The following is a 22372-nucleotide window of genomic DNA, read 5'->3' as shown; positions in this document are numbered from 1 at the left end:
GTACATCTACGATAAACAAACCTGTGTACAATAAACTGCAGGTACATCTACGATAAAAAAACCTGTGTACACAAAACTGCAGGTACATCTACGATAAACAAACCTGTGTACGCAAAACTGCAGGTACATCTACGATAAACAAACCTGTGTACGATAAACTGCAGGTACATCTACGATAAACAAACCTGTGTACGATAAACTGCAGGTACATCTACGATAATCAAACCTGTGTACGCAAAACTGCAGGTACATCTATGATAAACAAACCTGTGTATGCAAAACTGCAGGTACATCTACGATAAACAAACCTGTGTACGATAAACTGCAGGTACATCTACGATAAACAAACCTGTGTACGATAAACTGCAGGTACATCTACGATAAACAAACCTGTGTAAGCAAAACTGCAGGTACATCTACGATAAACAAACCTGTGTACGCAAAACTGCAGGTACATCTACGATAAACAAACCTGTGTACGATAAACTGCAGGTACATCTACGATGAACAAACCTGTGTACGATAAACTGCAGGTACGTCTACGATAAACAAACCTGTGTACGATAAACTGCAGGTACGTCTACGATAAACAAACCTGTGTACGCAAAACTACAGGTACGTCTGCGATAAACAAACCTGTGTACGATAAACTGCAGGTACATCTACGATAAACAAACCTGTGTACGATAAACTGCAGGTACGTCTACAATAAACAAACCTGTGTACGATAAACTGCAGGTACATCTATGATAAACAAACCTGTGTATGCAAAACTGCAGGTACGTCTACGATAAACAAACCTGTGTACGATAAACTGCAAGTATGTCTACGATAAACAAACCTGTGTACGATAAACTGCAGGTACATCTACGATAAACAAACCTGTGTACGATAAACTGCAGGTACATCTATGATAAACAAACCTGTGTACGCAAAACTGCAGGTACGTCTACGATAAACAAACCTGTGTACGATAAACTGCAAGTATGTCTACGAATAAACAAACCTGTGTACGATAAACTGCAGGTACATCTACAATAAACAAACCTGTGTACGCAAAACTGCAGGTACGTCTACGATAAACAAACCTGTGTACGATAAACTGCAAGTACGTCTACGATAAACAAACCTGTGTACGATAAACTGCAGATACATCTACGATAAACAAACCTGTGTACGATAAACTGCAGGTACATCTACGATAAACAAACCTGTGTACGCAAAACTGCAGGTACGTCTACGATAAACAAACCTGTGTACGATAAACTGCAGGTACATCTACGATAAACAAACCTGTGTACGATAAACTGCAGGTACGTCTATGATAAACAAACCTGTGTACGATAAACTGCAGGTACATCTACGATAAACAAACCTGTGTATGATAAACTGCAGGTACGTCTATGATAAACAAACCTGTGTACGATAAACTGCAGGTACATCTACAATAAACAAACCTGTGTACGATAAACTGCAGGTACATCTACGATAAACAAACCTGTGTACGATAAACTGCAGGTATGTCTATGATAAACAAACATGTGTATGATAAACTGCAGGTATGTCTACGATAAACAAACCTGTGTACGCAAAACTGCAGGTATGTCTACGATAAACAAACCTGTGTACGATAAACTGCAAGTATGTCTACGATAAACAAACCTGTGTACGATAAACTGCAGGTACGTCTACGATAAACAAACCTGTGTATGATAAACTGCAGGTACATCTACGATAAACAAACCTGTGTACGCAAAACTGCTGGTATGTCTACGATAAACAAACCTGTGTACGCAAAACTGCAGGTATGTCTACGATAAACAAACCTGTGTATGATAAACTGCAGGTACATCTACAATAAACAAACCTGTGTACGATAAACTGCAGGTACGTCTACGATAAACAAACTTGTGTACGATAAACTGCAGGTATGTCTACGATAAACAGAATGGGGGATGATAACCTGCAGGTACATCTAGGATAAACAAACCTGTGTACGCAAAACTGCAGGTACATCTACGATAAACAAACCTGTGTACGATAAACTGCAGGTATGTCTACAATAAACAAACTTGTGTACGATAAACTGCAGGTATGTCTACGATAAACAGAATGGGGGACGATAACCTGCAGGTATGTCTGCGGCTGGAATGGACTCATCTACATGTTTTATCCATCCATCATCCTACCTAGTTCGTTGTTCCTAGTTCCTAGTCCTTAGTTCCTAGTTCCTACCTCCTAGTTTCTCCAAATCCAATGGTTTCCGTATGGTTGGTTTGTTTAAACCTGATCATCGTCTGTTATCGATCTATGAAACCAGGTTTAATGATTCAGATCCAGATCATCTTCCATTTGGACCCTGGGCACAGTCTGGGGGACAAAGGGGGACTGGAACTGTCTGTCTGTAACTGTCTGTGGCTGTCTGTCTGTAACGGTCTGTCTGTAACTGTCTGTAACTGTCTGTGACTGTCTGTTTGTAACTGTCTGTCTATAACTGTCTGTAACTGTCTGTAACTGTCTGTGACTGTCTGTTTGTAACGGTCTGTCTGTAACTGTCTGTATCTGTCTGTAACTGTCTGTCTATAACTGTCTGTAACTGTAACTGTCTGTGACTGTCTGTCTGTAACGGTCTGTCTATAACTGTCTGTAACTGTCTGTATCTGTCTGTAACTGTCTGTGACTGTCTGTCTGTAACGGTCTGTCTATAACTGTCTGTAACTGTCTGTATCTGTCTGTAACTGTCTGTCTATAACTGTCTGTAACTGTAACTGTCTGTGACTGTCTGTCTGTAACGGTCTGTCTATAACTGTCTGTAACTGTCTGTATCTGTCTGTAACTGTCTGTCTATAACTGTCTGTAACTGTCTGTAACTGTCTGTGACTGTCTGTGTATAACTGTCTGTGTCTGTCTGTCTGTATCTGTCTGTAACTGTCTGTCTGTCTGTTATTCAAAGTGTGCAGCTCGTTCTGTTTAGTCCAGTTTGGACCAGATCCACCTGGTCCACTCCCCTTTCATGTCATTATTGTCTAAGTTTTGGAATGAACTTCTTTTGTCTCTCTGCCTCTCATTGGCCACATTTGGTTCCTCTCCTACCTAACCCTAACCCTGGCCTGGGCCCTAACCCTAACCCTAACCCTGGCCTGGTCTGGGCCCTAACCCTAACCCTAACCCTGGCCTGGGCCCTAACCCTAACTCTAACCCTAACCCTGGCCTGGTCTGGGCCCTAACCCTAACCCTGGCCTGGTCTGGGCCCTAACCCTAACCCTAACCCTAACCCTAACCCTAACCCTAACCCTGGCCTGGTCTGGGCCCTAACCCTAACCCTAACCCTGGCCTGGCCTGGGCCCTAACCCTAACCCTAACCCTAACCCTGGCCTGGTCTGGGCCCTAACCCTAACCCTGGCCTGGTCTGGGCCCTAACCCTAACCCTAACCCTAACCCTGGCCTGGACTGGGCCCTAACCCTAACCCTGGCCTGGTCTGGGCCCTAACCCTAACCCTGGCCTGGTCTGGGCCCTAACCCTAGCCCTAACCCTATAATTCCAACCAAGACAATAAAGATCTATCCCAACTCCAAACCATGGATTACTCCACAGTTAAAACAGAGCCTGAGGGTAAACATAAATCCTTCAGACACAAGGACTGGACCAGCCTCAAAGTAACAAACAGGATCCTAAAGAACGAGGTGTTCAAAGCCAAACTGGAACCCAAAAACAAACTGGAAACAGAATTCAGCCACATGAACACCAAGCAAGCCTTTCAGAAGGTGAAAACCCTGACCGGATGCAGACCCACATCCACATGCACAGTCAGTGACCCAGAAACATTCACCAAGGACTTAAACACCTTCTACACCCGTTTTGGTAAACAGGACTTCTCATCAGAGTGTCAGGACCTGCTGAGAGCTCTCCCACCACCAGACCCTGAAGAACCGGCCCCCTTCACAGAGGAGGAGGTACGGCGCCAGCTGAGCCGCTGTAAGGCAGGCCAGGCCCCGGGGCCTGATGGCATTCCCACCAGGGTGGTTAAAAGCTGCGCCTATCATACCAGACTGCCACAATACCCACACTATGGAAAACTGCAACCATAATCCCAATACCGAAAAAACCCAGACCCACAGAACTCAACCACTACCGCCCCATAGCCCTCACGTCCATAATAATGAAGTGCCTGGAGAAACTTCTGCTGAACATCATCCTTCCACTTGTCACCCCACACCTGGACCCCCTCCAATTTGCCTCTAAGGCTAAGAGAGGCACTGAGGACGCTGTGGCCTGCCTGCTGCACCTCCTCCTCCAGCACCTGGACTCCCCAGGCAACTTCGCCAGCATCCTCTTCGTGGACTTCAGTTCCGCCTTCAACTCCCTGCAGAAGCATCTGCTGATCCAGAAACTACATCATCTCAACATCCCCCCTCAGCTGATCCACCTCACCCATAACTTCCTCACCGACAGACTGCAAGCAGTAAGGGTGGGCTCAACCACATCCCCTGTACTCACCATCAACACCGGGGTCCCACAGGGATGTGTGTTGAGCCCTTTCCTGTATGTACTCTACACCAACGACTGCCGCAGCATCTCACCCACCACAGCATACCTAAAATACTCAGACGACACAGCCATCCTTGCACTTCTCTCCGACAATCAATCCACTGTGGACTACCACAACACAGTCACCCACTTCACCAAGCTATGCACAGACAGTTATCTGGAGATCAATGTCAACAAGACCAAGGAACTATGGTTGAAGCCCCCCTCACCCCAGGATCCCATTATCATAAACACACAAACAGTTGAGTCATTTACACCTTCAAATATCTGGGAATAACTCTGGACAATAAACTCACCTTTGATCAGCACACCACAGACATTCAAAAAAGGAGCCAACAAAGACTGTCAGCCATCCGCAAACTTTAAGGATTATACGTTGCACCCCACCTCCTGTTGTCACTCTACAAAAGTATCATCCAACCCATCCTCCTGTACTGCTCCACATGTTTTTACACCATGCTTTCCGTCACTAACCGAGCCAAATTCACACGTATCACAAATACAGCTGCTAAAATCATCGGCCTCCCCACACCCAACCTCACAGAACTAAGTAACAGATCCACCACCCGAATGGCAAACACAACAGTCCAGGACATCACACACCCATTACACCGCTGCTTCATCCCACTACCCTCAGGACGCAGGTACAGGACATTCAAATTCAGGAGGGCCCGTCTTGGGAAAAGCCTGATCCCCTCAGCCATAGCCGCCCTAAACACCAGGCCCCGCTGACAGGCTGACCAGTCTGACCAGTCTGACCAGTCTGCAACTGTCACTCCATCAATGTCTCTTTTTGTTATATCTGCCCCTACTGTTGGTGTTGTTGTCTGTGTTGTATAATGTTGCTGTCTTTTTCTTGTATGTTATGTAATGTCTTTCTCATGTTTCAGTCAGTGAAGACGAGTTTCCCCACGGGGACCAATAAATTAAATCTAAATCTAAATCTAATCTAAACCTTAACCCTAACCCGCATCCTCTTTGTGTCCTGCAGAAACTGTTTGGAGGTCAAGTTAAAGCAATCGCAACTCAACTGGGATGGGACGATGTTGGAACCCAGACGACCAGGTAGAGTCCAAGAAAGACCCCTAAGACTGCACACAATCCTACAACCACACAACCTACAACCACACAACCTACAACCACACAACCTACAACCACACAATCCTACAACCACACAACCTACAACCACACAATCCTACAACCACACAACCTACAACCTACAACCACACAACCTACAACCACACAATCCTACAACCACACAATCCAACAACCACACAACCTACAACCACACAACCTACAACCACACAATCCTACAACCACACAACCTACAACCACACAACCACACAACCTACAACCACACAACCACACAACCTACAACCACACAATCCTACAACCACACAATCCGACAACCACACAACCTACAACCACACAACCTACAACCACACAATCCTACAACCACACAACCTACAACCACACAACCACACAACCTACAACCACACAACCACACAACCTACAACCACACAACGTACAACCACGCAGCCTACAACCACACAACCACACAACCTACAATCACACAACCACACAACCTACAACCACACAACCTACAACCACACAATCCTGCAACCACACAACCTACGACCACACAACCACACAACCTACAACCACACAACCTACAACCACACAACCTACAACCACACAACCACACAATCCTACAACCACACAGCCTACAACCACACAACCACACAACCTACAACCACACAGCCTACAACCACACAACCACACAACCTACAACCACACAACCACACAATCCTACAACCACAAGACCTACAACCACACAACCTACAACCACACAACCACACAACCTACGACCACGCAACCACACAACCTACAACCACACAACCCTAAAACCCTAACTGTCCAGTTTTATAAATCCCTAACCCTAACCCCTTCAGGTCTTCTGAAATGGTCCATAAATGGTTGTCTTGGTGTTGGTAACCGTTGGTAACAGTATCTGTGACTGAGGCTGGACCCAGACTGTCAGTCCAATGACAGACAAACATAATCGTTGATTTTTGGGGTGTGTGGTCCTGTCATGTGTCATGTGACCCTAACCCTAACCCTCTGTGTTGCTAGGTTACTGAGGGAGACTGTGCTGGGCCTGGCCTGTCAGATGGGGGACACCCTGGCTCTAAATGAAGCCTCTCACATTTTTCAGGACTGGATCGATGGAAAACTCAGGTTTGACCCTGACACAAAACACAACATCAACCACTACCGACACTAACCCTGACAACTACTGATGTGGAAGGAATTCTGTTCACACACACACACACACACACACACACACACACACACACACACACACACACTATATTGCCATAAGTATTGTCTCCCCCATCCAAATACTCAGACTCAGCTGTTCCAGTCCCTTCCATGTCCACAGGTGTATTAAATCCAGCCCTAGGCATGCAGACTGCTTTTACAAACATTTGGGACAGAATGGGTCTCTCTCAGGAGCTCAGTGAATTCCAGCGTGGAACTGTGATAGGATGCCACCTGTGCAACAAATCCAGTGGTGAAATTTCCTGGCTCCTAAATATTCCACAGTCAGCTGTCAGCTGGATTATAAGAAAGTGGAAGTGTTTGGGAACGACGGCAACTCAGCCACGAAGTGGTAGGCCACGGAAACTGACGGAGCGGGGTCAGTGGATGCTGAGGCGCAGAGTGCGAAGAGGTGGACGACTTTCTGCAGAGTCAATGGTACAGACCTCCAAACTTCATGTGCCCTTCAGATTAGCTCCAGAACAGTGCACACAGAGCTTCATGGAATGGGTTTCCGTGGCCGAGCGGCCGCATCCAAGCCATACATCAGCAAGTGCAATGCAAAGCGGTGGATGCAGTGGCGTAAAGCACGCCGCCACTGGACTGTAGAGCAGAGGAGGAGCCTTCTCTGGACTGACCAATCGCGCTTCTCCATCTGGCAATCTGATGGACGGGTCTGGGTTTGGCGGTCTCCAGGAGAACGATACTTGTGGGAGCGCATTGTGCCAAGTGTAAAGTTTGGTGGAGGGGGGGTTATGGTGTGGGGTTGTTTTTCAGGAGCTGGGCTGGGCCCCTTAGTTCCAGTGAAAGGAACTGGGAATGCTTCAGCAGAACAAGACATTTTGGACAATTCCATGCTCCCAACTTTGTGGGAACAGTTTGGAGCCGGCCCCTTCCTCTTCCAACATGACTGTGCACCAGTGCACAAAGCAAGGTCCATTTGGACATGGAGGACAGAGTCTGGTGTGGATGAACTGGACTGGCCTGCACACAGTCCTGACCTCAACCCCATAGAACACCTTTGGATGAATTAGAGCGCAGACTGAGAGCCAGGCCTTCTGTCCAACATCAGTGTAGGACCTCACAAATGCGCTTCTGGAAGAACGGTCCAAAATTCCCATGAACACACTCCTAAACCTTGTGGACAGCCTTCCCAGAAGAGTTGAAGCTGTTAGAGCTGCAAAGGGTGGACCCACGTCAGACTGAACCCATAGACTAGGAATGGGATGTCACTTAAATTCACATGCGAGTCAAGGCAGGTGAACAAATACTTTTGGCAATATAGTATATATATATTTAAGGTTACCCCAACCCCTTATTTCCTTCAGTCATGTGGCGGTGAACCTGCGTCTGCTGGTCTACCGTTACGGTATGAAGAACTCTGGGAACGCGACGGCGTGGAGCGTCATGTTCCAGAGGTACATGAACACCAGTCTGGCCCAGGAGAAGGACAAGCTGCTGTACGGACTGGCATCAGTGGAGAACCAGGACCTCCTGACACAGTAAGTGATGGACCAGGACCTCCTGTCCAAGTAAGTGACTGGGATCCAAGCTCACACATGGTCCTAACCCTAATCCTGACCCTAACCCTCAGACAGAGTTCTGATGGTGACCATGGAAGGTCTGGAAAGTCCAACCAAAAGACTGTTTTTATCTATGTTTAGATCAGAATATTACCTTAAAAATAATAGGAAATGAAAACACAGTGTTACGGTAACATGAATGGGCTGATGGGCTGTAGATGTCTTAATGATGAGGACATTACTGACTTAGGGCATCCTAACCCAAACCCTAACCCTAACCCTGTGTGACTGTGGTGGTTCAAGGGCCAGATCTGAGATGAACACACTCTTCTGGATTTTCCACAGACTGTTGGAGGTTAGGGTTAGGTTTAGGGTTAGATTATCACAGGTAGTACAGAGGACCCAAAAGCAGAAACACAGATTAAAGTCTTTGAACAGTTTATGAACAGAAAGACCATGAACAGACAGGGAACAGGCGGTAGGCGAGTCAGAGACAGGCGTTAGGAGAGTCAGAGACAGGCGGTAGGAGAGTCAGAGACAGGCGGTAGGAGAGTCAGAGACAGGCGGTAAGAGAGTCAGAGACAGGCGGTAGGAGAGTCAGAGACAGGCGGTAGGAGAGTCAGAGACAGGTGGTAAGAGAGTCAGAGACAGGCGGTAGGAGAGTCAGAGAAAGGCGGTAGGAGAGTCAGAGAAAGGCAGTAGGAGAGTCAGAGACCGGTGGTAAGAGAGTCAGAGACAGGCGGTAGGAGAGTCAGAGACAGGTGATAGGAGAGTCAGAGACAGGTGGTAAGAGAGTCAGAGACAGGCGGTAGGAGAGTCAGAGACAGGCGATAGGAGAGTCAGAGACAGGCGGTAGGAGAGTCAGAGACAGGCAGTAGGAGAGTCAGAGACAGGCGGTAAGAGAGTCAGAGACAGGCGGTAGGAGAGTCAGAGACAGGCGGTAGGAGAGTCAGAGACAGGTGGTAAGAGTGTCAGAGACAGGCGGTAGGAGAGTCAGAGACTGGTGGTAGGAGGTAGGAGAGTCAGAGACAGGCGATAGGAGAGTCAGAGACAGGCGTTAGGAGAGTCAGAGACAGGCGATAGGAGAGTCAGAGACAGGCATTAGGAGAGTCAGAGACAGGCGATAGGAGAGTCAGAGACAGGCGGTAAGAGTGTCAGAGACAGGCGGTAAGAGAGTCAGAGACAGGCGGTAAGAGAGTCAGAGACAGGCGGTAAGAGAGTCAGAGACAGGCGGTAGGAGAGTCAGAGATAGGCGGTAGGAGAGCCAGAGACAGGTGGTAAGAGTGTCAGAGACAGGCGGTAGGAGAGTCAGAGACAGGTGGTAGGTGAGTCAGAGACTGGTGGTAGGAGAGTCAGAGACTGGTGGTAGGAGAGTCAGAGACTGGTGGTAGGAGAGTCAGAGACAGGCGATAGGAGAGTCAGAGACAGGCGGTAGGAGAGTCAGAGACTGGTGGTAGGAGAGTCAGAGACAGGCGGTAAGAGTGTCAGAGACAGGCGGTAGGAGAGTCAGAGACTGGTGGTAGGAGAGTAAGAGACTGGTGGTAGGAGAGTCAGAGACAGGCGGTAGGAGAGTCAGAGACAGGCGGTAGGAGAGTCAGAGAAAGGCAGTAGGAGAGTCAGAGACAGGTGGTAAGAGTGTCAGAGACAGGCGGTAGGAGAGTCAGAGACAGGTGGTAGGTGAGTCAGAGACAGGCGGTAAGAGTGTCAGAGACAGGCGGTAGGAGAGTCAGAGACTGGTGGTAGGAGAGTCAGAGACTGGTGGTAGGAGAGTCAGAGACAGGCGGTAGGAGAGTCAGAGACTGGTGGTAGGAGAGTCACAGACAGGCAGTAAGAGTGTCAGAGACAGGCGATAAGAGAGTCAGAGACTGGTGGTAGGAGAGTCAGAGACAGGCGGTAAGACTGTCAGAGACAGGCGGTAGGAGAGTCAGAGACTGGTGGTAGGAGAGTCAGAGACTGGTGGTAGGAGAGTCAGAGACAGGCGGTAAGAGTGTCAGAGACAGGCGGTAGGATAGTCAGAGAAAGGCGGTAGGAGAGTCAGAGACAGGCGGTAAGAGTGTCAGAGACAGGCGGTAGGAGAGTCAGAGACTGGTGGTAGGTGAGTCAGAGACAGGCGGTAAGAGTGTCAGAGACAGGCGGTAGGAGAGTCAGAGACTGGTGGCAGGATAGTCAGAGACAGGCGGTAGGAGAGTCAGAGACAGGTGATAGGAGAGTCAGAGACAGGCGGTAGGAGAGTCAGAGACTGGTGGTAGGAGGTAGGAGAGTCAGAGACAGGTGGTAGGAGAGTCAGAGACAGGCGTTAGGAGAGTCAGAGACAGGTGGTAAGAGTGTCAGAGACAGGTGGTAGGAGAGTCAGAGACAGGCGGTAGGAGAGTCAGAGACAGGTGGTAAGAGTGTCAGAGACAGGCGATAGGAGAGTCAGAGACAGGCGGTAGGAGAGTCAGAGACAGGTGGTAAGAGTGTCAGAGACAGGCGATAGGAGAGTCAGAGACAGGCGGTAGGAGAGTCAGAGACTGGCGGTAGGAGAGTCAGAGACTGGCGGTAGGTCAGGAGCCGGGACGTCCAATCTGAACCAGGTGGGCAAAGACTGAAGACGTGGTTGGGGACAGAAGGCAGAAGGCTCAGGTGGAGAGGCGAGGTAAAACAAAGGCAGGTCGTTACCGGGGAACGAGGACAGGCAGGTGAGGTCAGACTGGTGAGCGGGGTCGAATCCAGGCGGCAGGCGGAACGGGTGAGGACAGTCAGGGTCAGGATCTAGAAACAGGCTCGGACAATAACACTGGAGAGTACACACAGTGAGACAATCTGGCAAAAGGCTAGGCCAGAGAGAGAGTATATATACACCCCTGACCAATGAGCCACACCTGTGACCACAGGTGGAGAGGGTTAGACGGATTAGAGGGAGTGGGAACAGAGAATGAGGAGGTGTGGCCAAGAGAGAGAGAGGAGAAAAGAGAGAGCAGAGTAGATAGAGATGTGACACAGATCTGACACGAACACACTCCTCTGGATGTTCAGTGTTGTGTTGTTCAACAGACTGTTGGAGGTTTAGGGTCAGGGTCAGGGTCAGGGATAGGGTCAGGGTTAGGGTTAGGGTCAGGGTTAGGTTAGCTCATCCTGTTGTGTTGTTCCACAGACTGTTGGAGGTTTAGGTTTAGGGTTAGGGTCAGGGTCAGGGTCAGGGTCAGGGTTAGGTTAGCTCATCCTGTTGTGTTGTTCCACAGACTTTTGGAGGCCACCAAAGACGAGAGCGTGGTGAGGAGTCAGGATCTGTTCACCGTGGTCCGATACGTGTCGTACAACCCAGTGGGGCGGAGCCTGGCCTGGAACTGGACCACACTCAACTGGAACTACCTGGTGGAAAGGTGAGCGGGTCCACCTGACCCTGACCCTGACCCTAACCCGATCCCCTAACCCTAACCCTAACCCCTAACCCTAACCCTAACCCCTAACCCTAACCCTAACCCCTAACCCTAATCCTAACCCTGACCATGGATCCAGGATAGTCATTTTGACCCTGCCCCCCGGTGGGGAGACCAGGGGTGTTATTTTTGGTTCAGTTTCTTTGTTTGTTTACACTTTACCAACAAAACTATGGGTTGAATTCCTGCTAAATTAGGTTTATGGATGAGCACTGACCCAGAACACATGTGGGGCCATTTTGGGAAAAGTAGTAGTAGCCTAAGTCCAAATTTGGATGAAATTTGAAATGTTTTTTTTTTCTCATTTACGTCTAATGTCAAACGTCATAAAACAACCATTTAGTTTGGATTTCCTTCAACCATGACACAAATGCAGAGGAAACTGATATGACATCACACACACATAGACATGATAACATCACACACACATAAACATGATGACATTAGCACACACAGAAATGATAACATCAGCACACTCATAGGCATGATGAAATCAGCACACGCATAGACATGATGACATCAGAACAGGAATAGACATGATGACATCAGCACACACAGACATGATGACATAAGCACACTCATAGACATGATGACATTAGCACAGGCATAGACATGATGACATCAGCACACTCTTAGACATGATGACATTAGCACACTCATAGACATGATGACATCAGCACACACAGACATGATGACATCAGTACATGCATAAACATGATGACATCAGCACACACAGACATGATGACATCAGCACACTCATAGACATGATAACATCGGCAATGGCATAGACATGATGACATCAGCACACTCTTAGACATGATGACATCAGCACACTCAGAGACATGATAACATCAGCACAGGCATAGACATGATGACATCAGCACACTCATAGACATGATGACATCAGCACACTCATAGACATGATGACATCAGCACACTCAAAGACATGATGACATCAGCATAGGCATAGACATGATGACATCAGCACAGGCATAGAAATGATGACATCAGCACACACAGACCTGATGACATCAGCACACACAGACCTGATGACATCAGCACACACAGACCTGATGACATCAGCACACACAGACATGATGACATCAGTACATGCATAAACATGATGACATCAGCACACACAGACATGATGACATCAGCATACTCATAGACCTGATGACATCAGCACATGCATGGACATGATGACATCATCACAGGCATAGACATGATGACATCAGCACACTCATAGACATGATGACATCAGCACAGGCATAGACATGATGACATCAGCACACACAGACATGATGACATCAGCACAGGCATAGACATGATGACATCAGCACACACAGACATGATGACATCAGCACACACAGACATGATGACATCAGTACATGCATAAACATGATGACATCAGCACACACAGACATGATGACATCAGTACATGCATAAACATGATGACATCAGCACACACAGACATGATGACATCAGCACACTCATAGACATGATAACATCGGCAATGGCATAGACATGATGACATCAGCACACTCATTAGACATGATAACATCAGCACAGGCATAGACATGATGACATCAGCACACTCATAGACATGATGACATCAGCACACTCCTAGACATGATGACATCAGCACACTCAAAGACATGATGACATCAGCATAGGCATAGACATGATGACATCAGCACAGGCATAGACATGATGACATCATCACAGGCATAGACATGATGACATCAGCACACACAGACATGATGACATCAGCACACTCTTAGACATGATGACATCAGCACACACAGACATGATGACATCAGCACACACAGACATGATGACATCAGCACACTCATAGACATGATGACATCAGCACACACAGACATGATGACATCAGTACATACATAAACATGATGACATCAGCACACGTATAGACATGCTGACATCAGCACATGCATAAACATGATGACATCAGCACACTCATAGACATGATGACATCAGCACAGGCATAGACATGATGACATCAGCACACACAGACATGATGACATCAGTACATGCATAAACATGATGACATCAGCACACACAGACATGATGACATCAGCACAGGCATAGACATGATGACATCAGCACACTCTTAGACATGATGACATCAGCACAGGCATAGACATGATGACATCAGCACACTCATAGACATGATGACATTAGCACACGCATAGACATGATGACATCAGCACATGCATAAACATGATGACATCAGCACAGGCATAGACATGATGACATCAGCACACACAGACATGATGGCATCAGCACACACAGACATGATGACATCAGTACACTCATAGACATGATGACATCAGCACACACAGACATGATGACATCAGTACATGCATAGACATGATGACATTAGCACACTCATAGACATGATGACATCAGTACACACAGACATGATGACATCAGCACACACAGACATGATGACATCAGCACACTCATAGACATGATGACATCAGCACACACAGACATGATGACATCAGCACACACAGACATGATGACATCAGTACATGCATAAACATGATGACATCAGCACACGCATAGACATGATGACATCAGCACATGCATAAACATGATGACATCAGCACACTCTTAGACATGATGACATCAGCACACTCTTAGACATGATGACATCAGCACAGGCATAGACATGATGAATTTAGCACATGCATAGACATGATGACATCAGTACACTCATAGACATGATGACATCAGCACACTCACAGACATGGTGACATCAGCACACACAGACATGATGACATCAGTACATGCATAAACATGATGACATCAGCACACGCATAGACATGATGACATCAGCACATGCATAAACATGATGACATCAGTACACTCATAGACATGATGACATCAGCACACACAGACATGATGACATCAGCACACACAGACATGATGACATCAGTACATGCATAAACATGATGACATCAGCACAGGAATAGACATGATGACGTTAGCACACTCATAGACATGATGACATCAGCACACACAGACATGATGACATCAGCACACTCATAGACATGACATCAGCACAGGCATAGACATGATGACATCAGCACACACAGACATGATGACATCAGCACAGGATTAGACATGATGACATTAGCTCACTCATAGCCATGATGACATCAGCACACACAGACATGATGACATCAGCACATGCATAGACATGATGACATCAGCACAGGAATAGACATGATGAAATCAGCACAGGAATAGACATGATGAAATCAGCACACAAAGACATGATGATATCAGCACACTCATAGACATGATGAAATTAGCACAGGCATAGACATGATGACATCAGCACAGGCATAAACATGATGACATCAGCACACAGACATGATGACATCAGCACACTCATAGACATGATGACATCAGCACACTCATAGACATGATGACATCAGCACACACAGACATGATGACATCAGTACATGCATAAACATGATGACATCAGCACACACAGATATGATGACATCAGCACACTCATAGACATGATGACATAAGCACAGGCATAGACATGATGACATCAGCACAGGCATAGACATGATGAAATCAGCACACACAGACCTGATGACATCAGCACACACAGACCTGATGACATCAGAACACACAGACATGATGACATTATCACACTCATAGACATGATGACATCAGCACACACAGACATGATGACATTAGTACATGCATAAACATGATGACATCAGCACACACAGACATGATGACATCAGCACACTCATAGACATGATGACATCAGCACATGCATAGACATGATGACATCATCACAGGCATAGACATGATGACATCAGCACACTCATAGACATGATGACATCAGCACACTCTTAGACATGATGACATCAGCACAGGCATAGACATGATGACATCAGCACATGCATAGACATGGTGACATCAGTACACTCATAGACATGATGACATCAGCACACTCATAGACATGGTGACATCAGCACACACAGACATGATGACATCAGTACATGCATAAACATGATGACATCAGCACATGCATAGACATGATGACATCAGCACATGCATAAACATGATGACATCAGTACACTCATAGACATGATGACATCAGCACACACAGACATGATGACATCAGCACACACAGACATGATGACATCAGCACATGCATAAACATGATGACATCAGCACAGGAATAGACATGATGACGTTAGCACACTCATAGACATGATGACATCAGCACACATAGACATGATGACATCAGCACACTCATAGACATGATGACATCAGCACAGGCATAGACATGATGACATCAGCACACACAGACATGATGACATCAGCACAGGAATAGACATGATGACATTAGCACTCTCATAGACATGATGACATCAGCACACACAGACATGATGACATCAGCACATGCATAGACATGATGACATCAGCACAGGAACAGACATGATGACATCAGCACAGGAATAGACATGATGACATCAGCACACACAGACATGATGACATCAGTACATGCATAAACATGATGACATCAGCACACACAGATGTGATGACATCAGCACACTCATAGACATGATGACATCAGCACACTCAGACATGATGACATCAGCACACACAGACATGATGACATGAGTACATGCATAAACATGATGACATCAGCACACACAGACATGATGACATCAGCACACTCATAGACATGATGACATCAGCACACTCATAGACATGATGACATCAGCACAGGCATAGACATGATGAAATCAGCACACACAGACCTGATGACATCAGCACACACAGACCTGATGACATCAGCACACACAGACATGATGACATTATCACACTCATAGACATGATGACATCAGCACACACAGACATGATGACATCAGCACACTCTTAGACATGATGACATCAGCACACACAGACATGATGACATCAGCACACTCATAGACATGATGACATAAGCACAGGCATAGACATGATGACATCAGCACACACAGACATGATGACATCAGCACAGGCATAGACATGATGACATCAGCACACACAGACATGATGACATCATCACACTCATAGACATGATGACATAAGCACAGGCATAGACATGATGACATCAGCACACACAGACATGATGACATCAGTACATACATAAACAATGACATCAGCACACGCATAGACATGATGACATCAGCACATGCATAAACATGATGACATCAGCACACTCATAGACATGATGACATCAGCACAGGCATAGACATGATGAAATCAGCACACAAACACATGATGACATCAGCACACACAGACATGATGACAACAGCACACACAGACATGATGACATTAGCACACTCATAGGCATGATGACATCAGCACACACAGACATGATGACATCAGCAAACTCATAGACATGATGACATCAGCACATGCATAAACATGATGACATCAGCACACTCATAGACATGATGACATCAGCACAGGCATAGACATGATGAAATCAGCACACAAAGACATGATGACATCAGCACACACAGACATGATGACAACAGCACACACAGACATGATGACATTAGCACACTCATAGGCATGATGACATCAGCACACACAGACATGATGACATCAGCAAACTCATAGACATGATGACATCAGCACAGGCATAGACATGATGACATCAGGACACACAGACATGATGACATCAGCACACTCATAGACATGATGACATCAGTACATGCATAAACATGATGACATCAGCACACGCATAGACATGATGACACCAGCACACTCATAGACATGATGACATCAGCACACAAAGACATGATGACATCAGCACACTCATAGACATGATGACATCAGCACACACAGACATGATAACATCAGTACATGCATAAACATGATGACATCAGCACACAAAGACATGATGACATCAGCACACACAGACATGATGACATCAGTACATGCATAAAAATGATGACATCAGCACAGGAATAGACATGATGACGTTAGCACACTCATAGACATGATGACATCAGCACACACAGACATGATGACATCAGCACACTCATAGACATGATGACATCAGCACACACAGACATGATGACATCAGCACACAAAGACATGATGACATCAGCACACACAGACATGATGACATCAGCACACACAGACATGATGACATCAGCAAACTCATAGACATGATGACATCAGCACAGGCATAGACATGATGACATCAGGACACACAGACATGATGACATCAGCACACTCATAGACATGATGACATCAGTACATGCATAAACATGATGACATCAGCACACGCATAGACATAATGAAACCAGCACACTCATAGACATGATGACATCAGCACACAAAGACATGATGACATCAGCACACTCATAGACATGATGACATCAGCACACACAGACATGATAACATCAGTACATGCATAAACATGATGACATCAGCACACGCATAGACATGATGACATCAGCACACTCATAGACATGATGACATCAGCACATACAGACATGATGACATCAGCACACTCTTAGACATGATGACATCAGCACACACAGACATGATGACATCAGCACAGGCATAGACATGATGACATCAGCACACGCATAGACATGATGACATCAGCACACACAGACATGGTGACATCAGCACACTCTTAGACATGATGACATCAGCACACACAGACATGATGACATCAGCACACTCTTAGACATGATGACATCAGCACACACAGACATGATGACATCAGCACACTCATAGACATGATGACATCAGCACAGGCATAGACATGATGACATCAGCACACACAGACATGATGACATCAGCACAGGCATAGACATGATGACATCAGCACAGGCATAGACATGATGACATCAGTACATGCATAAACATGATGACATCAGCACAGGCATAGACATGATGACATCAGCACATGCATAAATATGATGACATCAGCACACTCATAGACATGATGACATCAGCACAGGCATAGACATGATGACATCAGCACACACAGACATGATGACATCAGTACACACAGACATGATGACATCAGTACATGCATAAACATGATGACATCAGCACACACAGACATGATGACATCTGCACAGGCATAGACATGATGACATCAGCACACTCATAGCCATGATGACATCAGCACACACAGACATGATGACATCAGCACACTCTTAGACATGATGACATCAGCACACACAGACATGATGACATCAGCACACACAGACATGATGACATCAGCACACTCATAGACATGATGACATCAGCACACACAGACATGATGACATCAGTACATACATAAACATGATGACATCAGCACACGTATAGACATGCTTACATAAGCACATGCATAAACATGATGACATCAGCACACTCATAGACATGATGACATCAGCACAGGCATAGACATGATGACATCAGCACACACAGACATGATGCCATCAGCACACACAGACATGATGACATCAGTACATGCATAAACATGATGACATCAGCACACACAGACATGGTGACATCAGCACAGGCATAGACATGATGACATCAGCACACTCTTAGACATGATGACATCAGCACACTCATAGACATGATGACATCAGCACAGGCATAGACATGATGACATGAGCACAGGCATAGACATGACGACATTAGCACACAGAGACATGATGACATCAGTACATGCATAAACATGATGACATCAGCACACACAGACATGATGACATCAGCACAGGCATAGACATGATGACATCAGCACACTCTTAGACATGATGACTTCAGCACACTCATAGACATGATGACATTAGCACACGCATAGACATGATGACATCAGCACATGCATAAACATGATGACATCAGCACACTCATAGACATGATGACATCAGCACAGGCATACACATGACATCAGCACACACAGACATGATGGCATCAGCACACACAGACATGATGACATCAGCACACTCATAGACATGATGACATAAGCACACACACACATGATGACATCAGTACATGCATAGACATGATGACATTAGCACACTCATAGACATGATGACATCAGCACACACAGACATGATGACATCAGCACACACAGACATGATGACATCAGCACACTCAAAGACATGATGACATCAGCACACACAGACATGATGACATCAGCACACACAGACATGATGACATCAGTACATGCATAGACATGATGGCATCAGCACACGCATAGACATGATGACATCAGCACACGCATAGACATGATGACATCAGCACACTCTTAGACAATATGACATCACCACAGGAATAGACATGATGACATCAGCACATGCATAGACATGATGACATCAGTACACTCATAGACATGGTGACATCAGCACACACAGACATGATGACATCAGTACATTCATAAACATGATGACATCAGCACACACATAGACATGGTGACATCAGCACATGCATAAACATGATGACATCAGTACACTCATAGACATGATGACATCAGCACACTCAGACATGATGACATCAGCACACACAGACATGATGACATCAGTACATGCATAAACATGATGACATCAGCACACACAGACATGATGACATCAGCACACTCATAGACATGATGACATCAGCACAGGCATAGACATGATGACATCAGCACACACAGACATGATGACATCAGCACAGGCATAGACATTATGACATCAGCACAGGAATAGACATGATGACATCAGCACACTCATAGACATGATGACATCAGCACACACAGACATGATGACATCAGCACACTCATAGACATGATGACATCAGCACAGGCATAGACATGATGACATCAGCACACACAGACATGATGACATCAGCACAGGCATAGACATGATGACATCAGCACAGGAATCGACATGATGACATCAGCACATGCATAGACATGATGACATCAGCACAGGAATAGACATGATGACATCAGCACAGGAATAGACATGATGACATCAGCACACACCGACATGATGACATCAGCACACTCATAGACATGATGACATTAGCACAGGCATAGACATGATGACATCAGCACACTCTTAGACATGATGACATTAGCACACTCATAGACATGATGACATCAGCACACACAGACATGATGACATCAGCACACTCATAGACATGATGACATCAGCACAGATGACATCAGCACACTCATAGACATGATGACATCAGCACACTCTTAGACATGATGACATTAGCACAGGCATAGACATGATGACATCAGCACACTCATAGACATGATGACATCAGCACACTCATAGACATGATGACATTAGCACAGGCATAGACATGATGACATCAGCACAGGCATAGACATGATGACATCAGCACATACAGACCTGATGACATCAGCACACACAGACATGATGACATTAGCACACTCATAGATATGATGACATCAGCACACACAGACATGATGACATCAGTACATGCATAAACATGATGACATCAGCACACACAGACATGATGACATCAGCACATGTATAGACATGATGACATCATCAAAGGCATAGACATGATGACATCAGCACACTCATAGACATGATGACATCAGCACATGCATAGACATGATGACATCAGCACAGGAATAGACATGATGACATCAGCACACACCGACATGATGACATCAGCACACACAGACATGATGACATCAGCACACTCATAGACATGATGACTTCAGCACATGTATAGACATGATGACATCATCAAAGCCATAGACATGATGACATCAGCACACTCATAGACATGATGACATCAGCACATGCATAGACATGATGACATCAGCACAGGAATAGACATGATGACATCAGCACAGGAATAGACATGATGACATCAGCACACACCGACATGATGACATCAGCACACTCATAGACATGATGACATTACCACAGGCATAGACATGATGACATCAGCACACTCTTAGACATGATGACATTAGCACACTCATAGACATGATGACATCAGCACACACAGACATGATGACATCAGTACATGCATAAACATGATGACATCAGCACACACAGACATGATGACATCAGCACACTCATAGACATGATGACATCAGCACACTCATAGACATGATGACATCAGCACAGGCATAAACATGATGACATCAGCACAGGCATAGACCTGATGACATCAGCACACACAGACCTGATGACATCAGCACACACAGACCTGATGACATCAGCACACACAGACATGATGACATCAGTACATGCATAAACATGATGACATCAGCACACGCATAGACATGATGACATCAGCACACTCACAGACATGATTACATCAGCACACACAGACATGATGACATCAGCACACTCTTAGACATGATGACATCAGCACACACAGACATGATGACATCAGCACACTCATAGACATGATGACATCAGCACAGGCATAGACATGATGACATCAGCACACACAGACATGATGACATCAGCACAGGCATAGACATGATGACATCAGCACACACAGACATGATGACA

At 45.9% G+C, this 22372-nt stretch overlaps 1 protein-coding gene across 1 annotated transcript in view; it reads left to right on the top strand.

Annotated features, from left to right (window-relative positions):
• enpep (glutamyl aminopeptidase) overlaps window positions 1-22372 on the top strand; it is a 72190-nt gene that overhangs the window by 33197 nt on the left and 16621 nt on the right. The window contains exons 17-20 of the mRNA XM_030129633.1: window positions 5541-5614; window positions 6683-6787; window positions 8200-8373; window positions 11616-11756. Of these exons, the coding sequence (XP_029985493.1) occupies window positions 5541-5614; window positions 6683-6787; window positions 8200-8373; window positions 11616-11756 (494 nt within the window). The remainder of the gene's footprint in view (window positions 1-5540; window positions 5615-6682; window positions 6788-8199; window positions 8374-11615; window positions 11757-22372) is intronic.

The sequence above is a fragment of the Sphaeramia orbicularis genome, unplaced genomic scaffold (genome assembly GCF_902148855.1).
Source record: "Sphaeramia orbicularis unplaced genomic scaffold, fSphaOr1.1, whole genome shotgun sequence".
NCBI lineage: Eukaryota > Metazoa > Chordata > Actinopteri > Kurtiformes > Apogonidae > Sphaeramia > Sphaeramia orbicularis.
This window is presented reverse-complemented; position numbering and strand designations above follow the sequence as displayed.